This window comes from Wyeomyia smithii, chromosome 1 (assembly GCF_029784165.1).
Source record: "Wyeomyia smithii strain HCP4-BCI-WySm-NY-G18 chromosome 1, ASM2978416v1, whole genome shotgun sequence".
NCBI classification, from domain to species: domain Eukaryota; kingdom Metazoa; phylum Arthropoda; class Insecta; order Diptera; family Culicidae; genus Wyeomyia; species Wyeomyia smithii.
This window is the reverse complement of record NC_073694.1, coordinates 38016831-38033509: the sequence shown is the minus strand read 5'-3', so window position 1 is coordinate 38033509 and position 16679 is coordinate 38016831. Positions and strand designations below refer to the sequence as shown.

At 38.9% G+C, this 16679-nt stretch overlaps 1 protein-coding gene across 1 annotated transcript in view; it reads left to right on the top strand.

The window, feature by feature from the left end:
- Positions 1 to 16679, top strand: part of LOC129718591 (neurogenic locus Notch protein) — a 170563-nt gene that overhangs the window by 92732 nt on the left and 61152 nt on the right. Inside the window, exon 5 of the mRNA XM_055669511.1 lies at positions 15042 to 15175. Coding sequence (XP_055525486.1) covers positions 15042 to 15175 — 134 coding nt within the window. The remainder of the gene's footprint in view (positions 1 to 15041; positions 15176 to 16679) is intronic.

Sequence of the window (16679 nt, the reverse complement as noted above, 5' to 3'; positions counted from 1 at the left end):
CCTTAAAATTTGTTCGTTTTTTAGATTGGATTTTGTCGTGTATATTCTAGGATCCGCTGGCTTTACCGATCTGCTACATTCGGATTTCTTGGGTGATGGCGAGACTTTCCTCGAATCTTTTCTCTACGTTAAGCAGAATTTTGTGGGATTCGCAAGGCATAACATTCATCGACTTTCTTGATCATGGTAAAAAAGTCAAGGAATGATGTTATTGTACATACTTTTTTTTCATGTTAGGTATTTTCGTCACTGCGACCAATTTCATGGTATTTTGTGACATAATAATTCACATCTAATATATAACATTTCATGGATATAGAAACAAAGACAAAACGACCGCATATGGCGAAGAAAAAAGTGCTCTTTCACCAAGACAACGCTTGTGATACAACTGATAAATTGAAGATTTTTTTCGAAACGTTTCTCTACGTCAAACACCGTAGATCTCGGAAATTTCTCGGATTTACTGATTCTCAAGCGCTCAAACCATAGAATTACTCTAATCAGTTTAATTATGAGAGATACTTATTTTGCCAAAAGGAAATATTCATGTCGAAACTATGTCCCTCCTGTCAATATTGCCATTTACAATTCCCTGGAGAGGAAAAATAATCCTCTGGACACTTTTGTTATAAGAAGGACTTGTTTTGTCTAGAAAAAACAAGTCGTTCAACCTTTTTCCTCTTGGCAATACTGTGCCATAATTACAATATTCTGAAGAGAACTATTATTCGTCCTTCAACATTCAAGTGGCCTGATTCGAAGCAACGACCAACACTCTGGCAAAGCGGACTCTGTAACCTTGCGGTTAAGCGCTAGAATATGCTTTTCACCCAAAAACTACAACATTTGAACCACTAATTTGTGATGAATTGGTAGGTAGCTGATTAAAAAACTACAAGAATCTTTTAATGACCGGTTATTATTCTATTTTTTTATTTCAATTTAATAATTCGAGTCTAAATTTGATTAAATCAAAGTTGATTGCAGATATTCCATTTATGCAACTGCTGTTCAGCTGCTCAACAATATCCAGCTTGCAACAATGTCAGCTGAATCACGGGGGCAATGGTTGTTAATTAATTTTTAAACGTTTTTAAAGGCCAGACAGATATTATATCAAGTAACCTTAATGAACCTCCCGTCTAAAGTTGAAGATCAAGATTAATAGAACGATTCACACAAACTTCTTTTTCATTAAAGAGTTGTTATAAGCTGTGTAATACTTGTTCAAGTGAGTTCTCACAAATGTCTTTTGATCAAAATAAACAGAGAGCACACAAAATTTCGAAGAACTATTCCTGCGAACTGGAAATATGATACAGATTTGGAAAAGTATACCGCATCCCTACAGGATCATATTTCCAATTCGCTTATTTTTCGCTTTCCCTGCTGCACACATTGTCTGCTTAATGAACTTAAATGTTAACGGGTAAAAGCTGTTGTTAAAAATAGAAATTTAGTTCAAAGAACTATTCCTATTTACTCATATAAGTAACAAAATTCAGAGCAAAATACTCGCTGATATTCAATTTTATGCGCAGTACTGGAGTGATTAAGGTTTTCTCTTTCCTGTTTCGATTATCATGAAAAAAACGAGCATTTTTAGTAAATTTTACGCTGCACAATGATCCAGAAACCATATTTAAAGGAATTTGGATGTAGAGCTAAATTAGAAATTTTAGAGACAACTTTTCTTCTACAAAGTTGTTATATATGATGAAGCGCCCATTGAAAAGTTATCAAAAATAAATCCCAAATATTCGACGAGATCAAGTATCTAACTTTTTCATCTTTGTAGGTAGAAGAAAAAGTTTCTCTAAAAAAAATTGTGGATTCGTTTATTTTGGGCAACTTTGTAGAAAAAAAGTTTTTCTCTATATTTGAAAATAACCGATTTATAAGAAGAAGAAAAACCAATTTTTCGCTCTAATTTTTCATTTACATTTTTAGGGGGTTTTAGGAAAAACAGTTTGCAATGCTGAAATTATGAATATCTCAATTCTATTCAAAGTTATTAAAGTTCTGCATAAAAATATGCCTTTTTCATTTGTTTGTCGTTCTTTTTGAGACAAACATAAAGAACAATTCTTAATCTCAATTTGAAGGGCACATTTGACTATATGTATGAAGAAATTTTGAAAAATATATTATTTTTTATATTTGAGAAAATTTAATTTGCATACATGGCAAAAATTTTAATAATTTGAAATATTTAGCATAAAAAGACACCGATTTTTTATGGTATTTTCTTTCAAAACTAAAAATAAATAACTTTAATTTGATCCAAAAAGATCGAAAATCGGTCAACTGGTTTAAAAGTTATGAATTTTTGGAAATGAAATACCTCGAAAAAAGCCGTTTTGTATGGTCACTTTATACGGTTTTTTTTTTTAAAACAAAACGCTACTACGTTCTTTGTCCGACGTTTCGGTCTTTGACTTGGGCTTTCTAAGGGGATACAAAGTTGTTTTGCGTTCAACGTATAAAGCTTTACGATAGGGTGTCATAGCTATCAATAGGTTCTCCTTCACGGTACCACATCAAAAAGCACGATGTGCTGGTGGATTTAATTCATTTTCTCGAGCTTCTTATCACACCTCTATTGACACCAAGATGAACCATAAAGACCTAAGCGTCGGACATAAAACATAGTAGCGTTTTGAACCACCGTTAAGACTGAAAAAACCGTATTTTTCTTTGAATTAAATTTTGTTCAAGGTGTTTTATATTTGTTCAAGTTGAATTGTAAAAAGTAGCTTCGTAAACAAAATTCACTAAATTAGTATACACCACGTCAGATTTTAATTTGCCTAAGGGTTGTAATGAAGTTGTTTAGGAGTTGTTGACGAGTGTTTTCACGAATAGCTTTAAACGTAAACAAATAGAGGGCAAATCAGGTTATGAAAAGCTGTTTATCTTCTTCTTCTTCTTTAAATATAAATTCGCAATTCCATAACGCATTTGATCTTTTTGATATTATTCCCTTCATTACTATAAGATATATTCGACTATAGAATGACCATCTACCCTCAATATTAATATTTTTGGAATCGGAATGATATCCAGGAACAGAAAATCAACCTGAAGCGCCATTTTAAAATTCAAAATGCTGACTTAAGGTTTCAGGAAACAGCCTAAACCCATGAAATATATGTATTTCCAGAACCGGAATAATACTTGGAGGCCGGAAGTAGACTTTAGGCACCATTTTATGTTTCGAAATGGCGACTTCCGCTCAAATTTCGGTTTCTGAAGAACAGCGTAGCGTTGCTAAAAATCATGCAATGCTAATATATTTGATATCTGATGCAGGGAAAACAAAATGATCGATCAATTCTATTTTCTCTGATTATAGGAGCCTTATAGTCAATATACTTTGTCATGTCACTGTTTCTAGATAAGAAACCACATAAGATAAGCAATGCGGAGAGAGACATGGTTCTCGTTTCACTTTATCGGAAAAAGTAATAATTTGAAAACAGAACGCTGACCAAGTTTTAACAGCTTTACAAAAAAATAACGTTAAACATATGAAAAATGTGTCAATGACGAGTGGCGTGATCCACTCACAACCACCCCAACTGGTCTAGATTCAATCCTAGTGGCTGAACTAGACCGACGGTAAATAAGCGAGAATAAAAAAAAAGTCAAATAAGAATAGAGAAATCACTCTCTAAATAATCTTAAAAAATAGTAGATTGAATCGTACATTTTGCTGTACAAATTTAGTATAGCTTATCTAATAAAAAATAGTAACCTATTGTTTAACGATAAGGAATACTTATTAGGAGCTGAACAAACGTTTTTATCTCGAAGAAAGGCTGTAAAGCTTATTCTCAACGCCATGTAAAGCTTCAAATAAGCGTGAAGTGTAACAAAGATTGAGGTCTTTTCTGAAATTGAAAAAAAAAACACATTCTAACTCCCTGAAGTTTTTACCTAAGAACAAAAATTTGTAACTGAAGTTATCAACCGAAGGTTTCGATTAATGCTATATACAAGGAGTAGATATTTCGACTTGCAGCTTAGTGAATCGCGTTGATTTCTATCTATTCATCAGCACCGTTTCGGTTCTTTTATGGGACCATCATCAGGGCTGCAAACATATTCTTTACTTGATGATTACCGTTTCGAGCCCTGATGATGGGCCCATAAAAGGACCGAAACGTCGGTCATGAGCAGATAGGAATCAACGCAACTCATAACTGCAAGCCGAAATATCAACCCCTTGTATTAAACATGAATTTGTTTATCTCAAAATATACTTTATTCAGTCGGAAGACTATTTCTAGTCGCTAAATCGCATCTGCAGTTGAGAGAGCGAAAAACTATAGTTTCTCCGGTGAATAAACGCTCTTAATTTGACAAAGCATTAGCCCAGAGAAGCTCTTGTAAAAAGCTTACTCGTACACGCAAGATAAGTGAAATGAATTGCTCAGTGAATCTGAGAATTGCGTTGCTGTTCTCATCGCCCTGAAATGCGATAAAAACAGTGTAAAATCGAACGTTCTGCATAATACGCAGCCATGGTGAGCTCTGAATCTTCCTATAATAATAAATTTAAAATCTGTTAGGATGTGGCTTTAATTTGAACGTACATGTTTTGTTATTTGGCCAACAACTCACTTAATAACTGGAAGGTAATGAAAACTGCTCCCTCTTAAACTGAGAGAGAAAACAATTGTTTACTCCTCAAATACGATGGTTGTGAGTAGAAATAAACTCTGCGAATAAATGTCATTAGTTACTCATTCTGTGTGAGAGAAAGTCTAGTTCATCCAGGCGTTTGACAGGTAGCGGAGAAAATTCGAGCAAAAATCAAGAGAATGGATGAAGCCTGCTCCTATATGTTTTACCTAATTCTTAAGACTTTATTTCAACGGACCAAGAGTCCCTTTTTGTTTATTAATTTTCGAGTTGCGAAAGCAATGTTTAGCCCAAAATGTAGCTTCTGTGTTTCACTCGGTAGCAAAGAGGGGAATTTTTGTGAACAGTCTTCTCATTTCGAATGATAGAACTGCTTCCGATTTTTTTTGTGGTTCTGAAAACATCCGGCTCAATTGTTGCTAGCGTTGTTCAATACTTCCGCATTGAACAAATTTACTCTCCAAAAAGACACGCCAACTAAAGCACCAAATTCGCTACTACTGCATTGATGAACAATTTTTAAAATAATAACAAAAAAATATGCACAAATTCCAAAGACCAAAAAAGATTTACACGCTCATAACTTAGTTATATTCTCAACAACTTCACAAAATTTTGGCAACAATTCTTCGAATTGATTCCTCAGCAGAATCATGATCCCGCGAGGGTTACAAGCACTGCAGTGCGCTTTCGCACAAATATGGCAGTTGAGGTACTAATGATAAAGTTTTTTTTCTCATTTTCCTGCGACGATGGCAGTCTCAAACCAGCGCAGCCATTCGTCCTCCAGCACCGCCGAGGCCCGCTCTCGGAATGCTTGTCGAGGTTTTGCGGCGGCCCCTAGAAGGAAACTGGTCGCTTTCCTTTTTGTTCGCGCTCGTTTCAAACCGAACCGGCTTGCTCGCAGATTCCGCAGAACGACCCGGGGCAAACGTGATAACATTTTCCTATCTCGGCAGCGCGATGTCACCTGAATTAGTTGACAAGTTTTCGTTTTTCTCTTCCCGTTCCCGGGGAACGCGATGCGTGTAGCAACAAACAAACGCAAACGCTGAACTTGGAGTTCATGTCTTGCTGCCGGTTGACATCTCCGTCAGCAACTCGATTTCAATCGTGCGTGATCAATCAATCTGTTCGCCGTATGCGGTAGTTCCCATCGGTTGCTGGAAAAAGAATAAAAAAGAGCGAAAGTAAGCCGATGCGAACCGAAGTTTTCCACCTCAAAACAAAAAACAGCTAATTTTCCGACCATGCAAATCATCACGATGACATTTTGCGTTGCTTGCGGACGCATTTGTTATCGGTTGCATCACCCCGTTTTGAACCTATTCAAAGTTCAGCGCTTTCTTTTTTACCCTCCTCAACGGTACGGATCCTAACGTAAACTCGTTAAAGTTCAACGCGTCTCCAGTACCGGGCAAATGTTTGGAAGGTAAATTCTTGCCGCAAAACCGCAAGATATGATTTATTACACTCATCCAAGCTCGCACACTCACATACACACAATCCCACCCCGATAGGGGGCACACTTGCTGGATGAACACGTTTCCGCGAGTGAGAACTTGGACAGAGTAATAAAAATATTTTCATAGAAATATAGTGCTCAGCGCAATAAAACAAACTCCAGTACCAGTTATTCACCTTTTCGCCGAGCGCTCCAGCGTGGAGGATTTATCTAGATCGCACAGAAGAAGTTGAAATACCAACCGAAGGTAGATGAGGAAAATAAACTTTCGACGAATAGCCGCGAGAATGTATTGTCATACCCTTCACGGTTGAGCAGATTGGATTTCCTGAAACTTCCTAACTATATTTTCCCTTTACCTACTAAAATAACAGTCTAACAGCAATTAGTTTACACTCTCGAGCTTACGGCAAACGCCTGTGCAGTATCTTTACCTTATCAGTGCCGCCGTATCTCCATCACCTGGCATAGCAACTTATAAAAGGGGAAAAATAGGCTCCGATTGATTGATTTGAGAATTTAAGGACAAACGGGACTTGCCTCCACCAACCAGTCGCGGCTGCGCGGTATGATTGGTCGATTGCCTTTCCGGGCGCGGCACCGATGATCATCCGTCAATGGGACCCAAATAGGCAACCCGGCGCGGAGGTCGGAGAATGTGTACGAACAAATCGGTGCAACAAATTTGCACCGTGTGCGAACGAAAGGCGATAATATCTGTGCGAAACTGTGCAGTAGTTGCGCGTCAGGCGATCGATAGAAGATGATTTATCATTCATCGTGTCACTCCTGTTCGTCTTGTCCCACCGTGCGGGGGGCAGCAGAAGTGCGGGAGGAAGGTTGTGAAGAAAGTATCATTAATCTAGTTGTTTGCGGGTACATTTCTAATGTCCCGAGGCTGTCACGCTCCGTGCGACGGTTTAGGAAATTAGTATTATCATTATCAAGCTGCATGTGCTGAAAAATGGTCATCGTATTAGCCGCAAGATGTCGCTGTCGGCGCTTTTGGCTTTGGTCAACCGGTCTCCGGTGGGCGATAACAGAGTGCTTCGGCGTTCTCATCCCGGGAATGTTCGACTCAACCGAGACGGCCAGGATTTTGCATATGAAATGATATTCATAGCTTATAATTATTATTTTTCAAGACTAATTTACTGGCAGCTAGCAGCATGCGAGCCGAGGACAAGTGGTCAAACCGGTTGACGGGGTGCCATAACAACGACAGTAAGAGGCTGAACGGTCACTTTTATGATGATTATCTTGGGCGGATAAGCTTACTCGCCACGCCACCCCGTAGCACGTAGCACGGACCTGCGTGCGAAGTCCGGCGGAAAAAGTAGATCGAGTCGAGACTCCTAAGCTAATCCCGATATCATAGATCAAAATTCGTCGAACAAATAAATTGTAAGCCATCCCTAGAAGGGGGTCATAAAATTAATCATTTCACTGGAAATCTCCTGCCAGGCGAATTGACAGCAGTTTGAGGTCTCTTGGCATGTCCATCACAGATGGGACGTTGAGTTCGCTCTGTCGAGGCTCCAATTTCACTGATGCGAAATCAAACTAAGCTTCCTCATTGCTGCTTTAAGCTCGTTTTGTTCCTAATCTGGTGACCGAAATGGTTTTACGGAAACACCGAGAAATTAGCATGGGAGTAAAAGTGGTCTTATCACTTTTGTAATCTGTTTTCGTCTTTCTTACACAAATGTCCACGCTTGTTCACGAAGGGGGGAGGATCATTAGATAATGTCGTAGTGGTCACGGTTTTTATTCCAAAGAGACAGAGTCATTTTCAGTATATTTAAGATAATTTTGAAATCATTTTTTTGTGAATCCTTCGTACTTGTTTTCTTTTGGAATGGCTCTCCAGATATGTCGGGAACCTTTCAAGAATTTAAAGTAAAACAAAATATATATTTTTATTTTCTATTTTCTCTCGTTAGCAGTAGAGTGTTTTCAATTTTTTAGGGTAATTTGTAATCATTTTTCATTACCTTGTTTTAACTGTTAGAGATACTTTTAACCAAACTATTAGTTGGAATCAGCTTTGTACTTAGTCTCATTCATCTATGGGACCATTTTTAGAGAAATTTAGAATCAATTTCTGCTTTACTCTTCTCTGTCATTTAGAAACCTTCTTCAACTATTAGACTGAATTTGAGTCATTTACTTTATGGCCTTTTCCTCTCGCAAGAGCGTTCTCGAAATTTTTATTTATTTCAGAATAGTTTGCTCGGTCCGTTTATTCAGAGGATTTTTTTATATATATTTAGATGAATTTTTGTTTTTTCTGTACCTGAGAAGCATTATCAGCCCCTTTTTAGCTAAACTTTGATAATATTTAGACCTTTTCCGTCTAACAAGAGTGTTTTAAACCATTATTTGTTGGCTTTTTCCAGCCTTCAAAGAGACTTTTAACCGTTTTGGGTCGAATTTGGAATTCATTCTTTTTTATTCCTTCAAGCTTCGATTTTCTGATATTTGAAGCTACATTTATGTAAAGTTTTATGGATTTTAAATAGTTTTGATTCTTGTGCTTGGTATTTCTTCTGAGTGTAAGTTGCTCTTTAAGTTACTAGACATTATTATGAGATCAACTGTTTACCTGTTTTTTGGTCTTAAAGGGGTTTCTCTACTCCTTCGAACGGTTCTCTCATTAATATTGAATCAATTTCTGTTGTGGTCTATTCGCAATGTTACGTTTCCCGGGCTGACCACTCTAGATGTTTTAGATATGCATGAGATTATTTTATTTTCATACTTCTAGTAGCGATATTCGTTTTTAAATTAATTTCCTAAGCCCCAACCAGTGCTTCCAGTTGTTTCAGGGTGCATTTTTCAATATTTTCCTAGCAATGAAAAGTGCTAAACCTGCTCTTTTCCGGATTATATAAGTGCTATGAAAAATTTTGAAATTTATTAAAAATAATTTTTAGATCACTTTTGTCCACTTTTAAACAAATATCAGGTGCGCAACTAAGTTCTCTCTTTTTTGAAACCCAACTTTATTTGCAAAATAAAGTTTTTAGATCACTTTTGTCCACTTTTAAACAAATATCAGGTGCGCAACTAAGTTCTCTCTTTTTTGAAACCCAACTTTATTTGCAAAATAAAGTTACCTATGAATCATTCAAAGTATTTCCCATCGCTAGCAACACTTTGTCCCTTCTTTCTGGCAGAGCTCGAGTCCCGTTACGATAGAAGTGTTCGTTTTTTGAGGTTATCCACGAAAAAAACAATTTTCTGATATCCTTTCATGGGTAGAACTTCTGATTAGCCATCGAACGGCGCAATATCTGGGCAATATGACGAGTGAGGTAGAAATTCTCATTTAATCGTTTCTATGTTAGTTTTCACGCGTTTCTATGTAAGTTTCAACGACTTTGGCAGTAAGCAGCCGAGCGTTTTCATGCAGTAAAATAACTTTTTCGTGCCTGCGCTCGTATTGTGGTCGTTTTTGTACAATGCTCGGCTTAATCGTATCAATTGAAGTGAAAGCCGACGACATAGAAGCATGACCGAGCAAACCTCATGGTTTTGTTTTATATTAGGTCGCTGTAATGAAGTCGTTTTCCATCCCCCGTCACGATGCGATGAAGAAAACCCTTCTTTTTTGCCGCTAGAGCAGTTATTCACAGGCAAAAAGACGCTCAATGTTCTTTGCTTTCAATAATATGGATCCCAAGTTTCTCATCATTGAATCATTTCCAAAGCATGCAATCGCTTGGAAATGGCACGGCGGTAAACTGGATCCTCTTAGAAAGATTCTTCCAGTTTAGCGACTTCGAAGATTTTTGTTACACGGACCGGACAGTCAACATGGGAATTGGCGTCCTTAAAGCGACGAAACCGGCACGTTGTTTCACTCAGAGCAGCATTGCTGTCAACTTTTTTTTGACTCTCGATGTGCTTCAGCCAGTAGCCAGTGCATTCTTTGAATGAAATGTGAATAATAACACCCCATCAATTAAAAAACATCAATATTTTTACTTTTAGAGACGTCTTAAAGTTTTTTTGAGGTTATTTTTGTGATAAATGTTTGATTGTAGTTTGCAGCTTTTCCCCGATGTCAGGTAATTCAAGATCATTTTTTCATTTTCCTGAAAACTTGTAAATCTAAAATAGAAATTATATTGTTGTTTACTTTCTAGTTCATTAAGCAGACAATGTGTGCAGTAGGGAAGGCGACAACATTTCCAAATCTGTATCATATTTCCAGTTCACTTATTTTTCGCTTTCCCTACTGCACACGTTATCTGCTTAATGAACTTGGATGTTAACGGGCAAAAGCCGTAGTTGAAAATAGGAGTTTAGTTCGAAAAATTTAGCCCTACGGAGCACCTTCCGTTTTTGTGTCGCACTTGCAAGCACGAGTTATAAGAGTTATCAGCATCAGCTGACTCTTCTGTGTGTGATGAGACATTCCTTACAGTCTATAAATAACGCTTGCACAGCAGTGTGTGTAGTTAGGGATGAGCAAAAGAATAAGTCGGCAGTGGAATGTGATACGCATATAGATTGTGGAACAGTACCACCGTCCCCCGTAGTTTAATTGGTCAAAATACCATGCCGGAGACAGGGAGATTGCGGGTTCCCGTCGGGATGTGGTATATGTTTCCAAATCTGTATCATATTTCCAGTACGCTTTTTCTCGCTCTCCCTACTGCACACATTGTCTGCTTAAGGAACTTGAATGTTAACGGGTAAAAGCCATTGTTTACTTTCTGTTTACAAGATTCTTAGTTAGTTAGCTTCTTGAAGCGTTTTCATGCATTTTGAGTTAAATTTGTTTTTTTTTTGTTTAATCTTTCCAGCTTCTACAAAAGCTTGGGATAACTTTTGAATCCCTTTTTGTTGTTGGTCGCTAATTTGCTTTCTTCGAGCGGCTTGTCCATTCTGTATATTCTGCATTTTTGAAGTTTTTTGTGCTAGTTTGCGCTAAGTTTTGACTATTTTTCTTTAGGGCTCGAATTTTGTTTTGCTAGAAGTCATTTTAGAGTGTATTGTGTAATTTATCTTGCGCTATTATGCTTGTGCCCAGTATGACTATATCAGTACAGCACAGTTAAAATTTCAACGACTAAGAGATGTAATGGTGAAAATTTTATGTTTGTCTCGTGGTGGTCCTCTGCTTAGAGATTTCATCCGCGTTATTTTTATTCAAACTGTTCCTGAACGCGTAAACCGTCACATCACGGAAAAACAATGCGTTTTTAAATTTTTGTTTCCAATGCAATTGGCGAATGCGTTCGGCGCACAGTTGTTGTACAAATTTTGGCTTGCCTTCTTTTTCCACCAATTTTTGAAAAGGTAAATAAAAATGTACACAGATTGAAACGCGATGATTAAAGATTATGAGGTAGCCAAAATCAATAAGATCTTTTGATTTACCCGCATACCGATTCTACGATTGTGACTTTTACTTTTATGGCGACAGGTCGTTAACGACCCACTGCCGAATCCAGAATACGTCTCCACATTACTCGGTCTTGGGCTAGTCTTCTCCAATCGCCCCTAACACCTGCCGATTGGGCGTCCTCCTCCACACCACACATTCAACGAGTACGGAGTCTACCACGGAGTCGCCGACCTCTGTCGGGCTCCCTGCTGAATTTGCCGTTTGCTCCTCCGACATTCGCGCCACGTAGTCAGCCCACTGTAGCCTGCCGTGTTTTATCAGCTTGATGATATCCGCATGTTGGTATGCTTGGTACACCTCGTGGTTCATGCGCCTGCGCCACACACCATTCTCAAACTTTCCGCCAAGTATGGAACGCAGGATCCTACGCTCGAAGACTCCAAGTGCTCGCCGGTCGGCCTCCTTCATCGACCTACACTCGTGGCCGTAGAGTACCACCGGGAGGATCAGCGTCCTGTAGAGCGCAAATTTAATGCGGACATGCATGCTGCGGGACCTCAGCTGGCTACGTGAACCGTCAAAGGTCCTGTTTCCGGCTGCTATCCGTTTTTTCACTTCGCGGCTAACATCGTTGTCACACGTCACGAGAGTACCAAGAATCACGATTGTGACACGGTTTTGAATTTCATGTCTCCCGGCGGCCGGTTACCCAGAGACTACGAAGTACCCATATTGTGCGTCTATTTGTTGAAAAAAAAAAGATCGCACCACCAACCTCGGTGAATCCAAATCAATATCTCCCCACTTACACTAGCCCTTGCCTTTGATTCTTGTGGATGTTGCAGAGGATTCCATTTACAGAAAAATTTGAAATCACTTCCTGCTCAGTCCTTTTCTGACCTTTCGGTGAGCCGTTGTAGGCTGAATTTTCATGGTGTTCTTTTCATTTATGGCTTCTCTGATCAGAAGGTTTTTGGCCGAATTTGAAATTATTTTTGTTATTCCTTGGCGATTTTTCAAGTATTTTAAAAATTTGGAGTTGTTTTTCTTTCACCACTTGCTTTTTATAGTTGCTATCAAACATTTTGACCTATTTCATATTAATTTACTAATTGACCCTTTTTGGACCATTTTTGTCCTTTTCTGGCCTATTGCTGTGATATTTGTCTATTTCAAACTCAACTCTTGATCACATATTTGCCTTTTAGAAGTTTCCGCTTAATTTGAATCATGTTTCTAGTATATTATTACGTAATTTTTCGGGTGCGTCGATTTTTGTATAATTGTGATTTTTGTATAATTCTTTTCGACTTTTTTTGTTGAAACTAGAAGTTTCCATTTCTTTCAGCAGCTTTTACAAGCTAAATTTAGGATTATTTGAAGGCATATTTTCTTAGCCTTTCATTTTTTTGGGGTTGAATTTAGATTTTTTTCAACTTACTGCTTTCGCACTCACCATCAAGGTGAGGTGAGCATTTAACATTTTTAGCTAAATTGTTAGTCATTGTTCTAGTTTCTTACATTGAGTGTTAAACAGACGTGTGTTGATGTTAGTAAATTTGCGGTCTTTTTCAATTTCATTTCAATATTTTTGTTCGCCTCTATCTGTAAACATTCTTTCTTTTTTCGTCTAAATCCAGTTCATTTTTTGTTCGTCTTTTCTATCGTCTAGAGCCATCTCAAACCTTTTTGAAATAAATTTATGATTGTTCTCTGAGCAGACAATGTGTCCAGTAGGGAAAGCTAAAAATAAGCGAACTGTAAATATGATACAGATTTGGAAAACGACGGGATGCGGTATATTTTTCCAAATCTGTATTATATTTCCAGTTCGCTTATTTTTCGCTTTCCCTACTGGACACATTGTATGCCTCAAGAACTTGAATGTTAACGGGTAAAAGCCGTTGTTAAAAATAGAAATTTAGTTCGAAAAATTTATGATTGTTTGCTATTTTTTTCTTGGTGTTTTGTTACCTTCAAAGGCGTTTTTAAGTAACTTGAACTGAAATAATTCTAATTGTATATTCTAGATCTTCTTCTAATTTTAAATTCTAGTAAAGCGGTACTATTTCCAACTTAGCTTGGGATTATTTTTTTGCTTGCTCGCTCTAGATTTAGGAAGTCATTTAAAGTCATTTTTAAATAATTTTAAAACCTTATTCAAATTTTCGTTGCAATTTGGATTTAATTTGATGCTGGTTTGATGAGTTTGATGAAAATTAAACATGCCGAATTATATCAAAGTGAAATGAATTTTCTAAGTACGTTTACTGTTTTTCGTCAGTTCTAAAACGACGATTTTTCTATCCATTACTCAATTCTTTAGAGTTTAAAAAATGCACCTAGCAATGTTTCTCACAACGTAAACAATGCTTCAAAACATCAAATATTTATCAGTATCATTCCATAAGATTCTATGAGACGATATCAAACATCGAGAAGCTAACCAACAAAGAAAATTCATAACTGTTGTACAACCATAGCCACTCCACTGTCAAATGAACCCATTTTAGAAGTGATTACAACGGTCAGGTCTGACTGAACAACCACCATGCCACGACAGCAGCGATGGGGCAAGTAGCCATTCTCGTTCTCTGTGTTGTCTTCTACCTACCAGTCGTATTTTCCTTCCCCGCCTGCGTTCGCTCGCACAGCTCGCCAATCCCAATCAAAATCCTGCGCCACAACTTAATCGCGTACACAATCTTTGCCACCATCTTTCTTCATCTCATGCATTGATTGCCGCGCACCTCTCGCGTCGCTGATGATACCGCAGAAATCGATCAACCGAACCGCAAGCTCGTCGTCGTTGTCGTCGTCCATATATGTATCTGTGGAAGAAAAAATAGCTACTACTTAGGAATGTAAATTATGTTCACCAAACTACGCTAATGATGTCGTTAGCAGCCAAGCCGATTAGGGAACCTACGAGCTAGTCTTCGTCGTGCAGAGAGTTTGTTGGTTGTTGCTCACCACAGCCTCACACACTTACCTTCGTAGGATGTTTCAGCATATCCCGTTGTACCTGCGCCGATCTTCAAACAAAAGCTAATTTGTTTTGACCCAGTAACATAATAAGCAACTGCTGCTGCCATGGCAAGTCGAAGCCCTGCTGCATCACCGAAAATAAAACGATCGCGATCAACGATCATTAGCGATCGTCCAATTGGTACCGATTAGAAACGATTTTTGTTTTCGCTGCTTCGAGTCCAAATCCGTATGCAAATGTTACTTCTTCCGCGCTACTGCTGCCGACGAGACCCGAGAGAGTGACATTTCAAAGCCTCGCATGGCTGACTGGCTGGAAGCCGACATCCGCCGGCCGGGTGCATTCGGGCCGATAAAATCTGTGGAAAGTCATTTGTTCGACACCTCGCTTATTGACAGCTCGTGCAGCACGGAAACACCGTCACTACAAATGATCTGATTATCTCGCTGGCAATTGATGTGCGTGGCCGTTTTGGGAATGTGCATTATCTCGCACTGCCAGCCGCCATATTTAGACGCCATATCGCATCTTAATCTCATCTAATTGCTGTTTTTTTTCCTTCTTATTCTACTTTCCAGATGCATGTGTGAACCCGGATACACCGGAAAAAACTGCGAATCTCATTACATTCCCTGCTCGCCATCACCCTGCCAAAACGGAGGCACTTGCAAGCAATCGACCAAGTTCAACTACGAATGTAAATGCCCGCCAGGTAAGTTCTTCCTTTTATTTTTTGCTGCTCGTCATTACTTATTTAAGAAATTTACTCCGGGTGCAATTATAAAAACTGTGAAAATCAAGCTATAAAACAGGAATTGTGCGTTGAAACCTAAGGTTACCGTTGTTTTAAACTTTAATTTTTGACATCAAAATCCAAAATGATTAAATTACAAAATTGTTTAAATCCAATCGTGATGAGTATGTTAAGCTCAACTGAACTGCTCGCTACCGTTAATGCCATCAATTCGAAGATTACCTTATCCCGGAACCCATTTCGCATACACACACAGAAAAATCTCGCAATATTTCCATACAACCACCGATCCTGGGAACCACAATCTTCGCATTAACCCATGGTTATCTAATTTCACAATGATACAGAGCACAATACAACCGTGGATGCAAAATTTGTGACGCGGATAATTTTCCACATCACCCCGCATCACCCCGCCCTTCCGCTCGACATGGCACAGCACAGATTGATTTTTGATCCATTATGTAGCCGTGCAATAAACAATCAAACCTTCCAACAACATCGCGTACAATAACGATCACCATTATCCGAAGGAGGGGAGTAAAAGGGTGGCGTGAATCGTAGAGTTCTAAAAAAAAGCTGGTCAACCATGGGATGACCGGGAAACTCTGCACGTGACGTCCACCGGGCGTTTACCGCATCATGCAATTACGTAAGATGTGTAATCCGGGAGCGATCATGTTTTCCAGAAACTCCCGCCCATACACGACTGTCCCGGGGGAAAATTCTTCCTTTCACAGCAACATTCAGTTCCGTGTAATAACCCATAACGTCGATGATGGCTTTTCCGCGCGAGAGATTTCTCCCAGCAATCTGCGGAACTAACCGAAACAAAGGGAAGAATCCACGGTTTGGAGTGCAAATTGTGTATCTTATGTGTGTGGTAATTTTCCCCAGATCCGCTTTGACTGCTCCTTCTTCTGCTTGACCTACGATGACGCCAATCACACGCGCTAAGACGTGATGCCGATCTTGTCTCTAGTGCGCTGGGTAAGAATTTTCCACATCCGAATAGGTTCCCCCCTTTACCACTCTGTGCGATATGTTGTTCGCAAACACAAACCCGTGTCATCGGGGCCATGTTCCGCCCGTGGTCATTTCCCATAAAAGAGACCATAATTAATAAACTATCTCTATACCCGTACCCACACTGCGCGCCGATTGCATTCTTTGTTTTAGTATATTTGTGTCATGCTGCCTCTGCGGCAAATGGAAAGTGACCTGCCTTCCTGTGGTCGCTCGAGCAGTAGACAATCGGACCGACCGAGTCTCGAGGGCGGCATCCATCAATCCGTCCTGTCCGGACGGATCCCCACCGAATCGAGTTGGCGAAAGAGCCATTAATTATTAGTTTTATCTTCCTGCTACTTTGGACCCGCACCTCCGCCCACACTCTGAACATACACTTATAGACATACTGTTTGAACTGGCTGCAGCAGTGGACGGAAAACTAAACCAGATC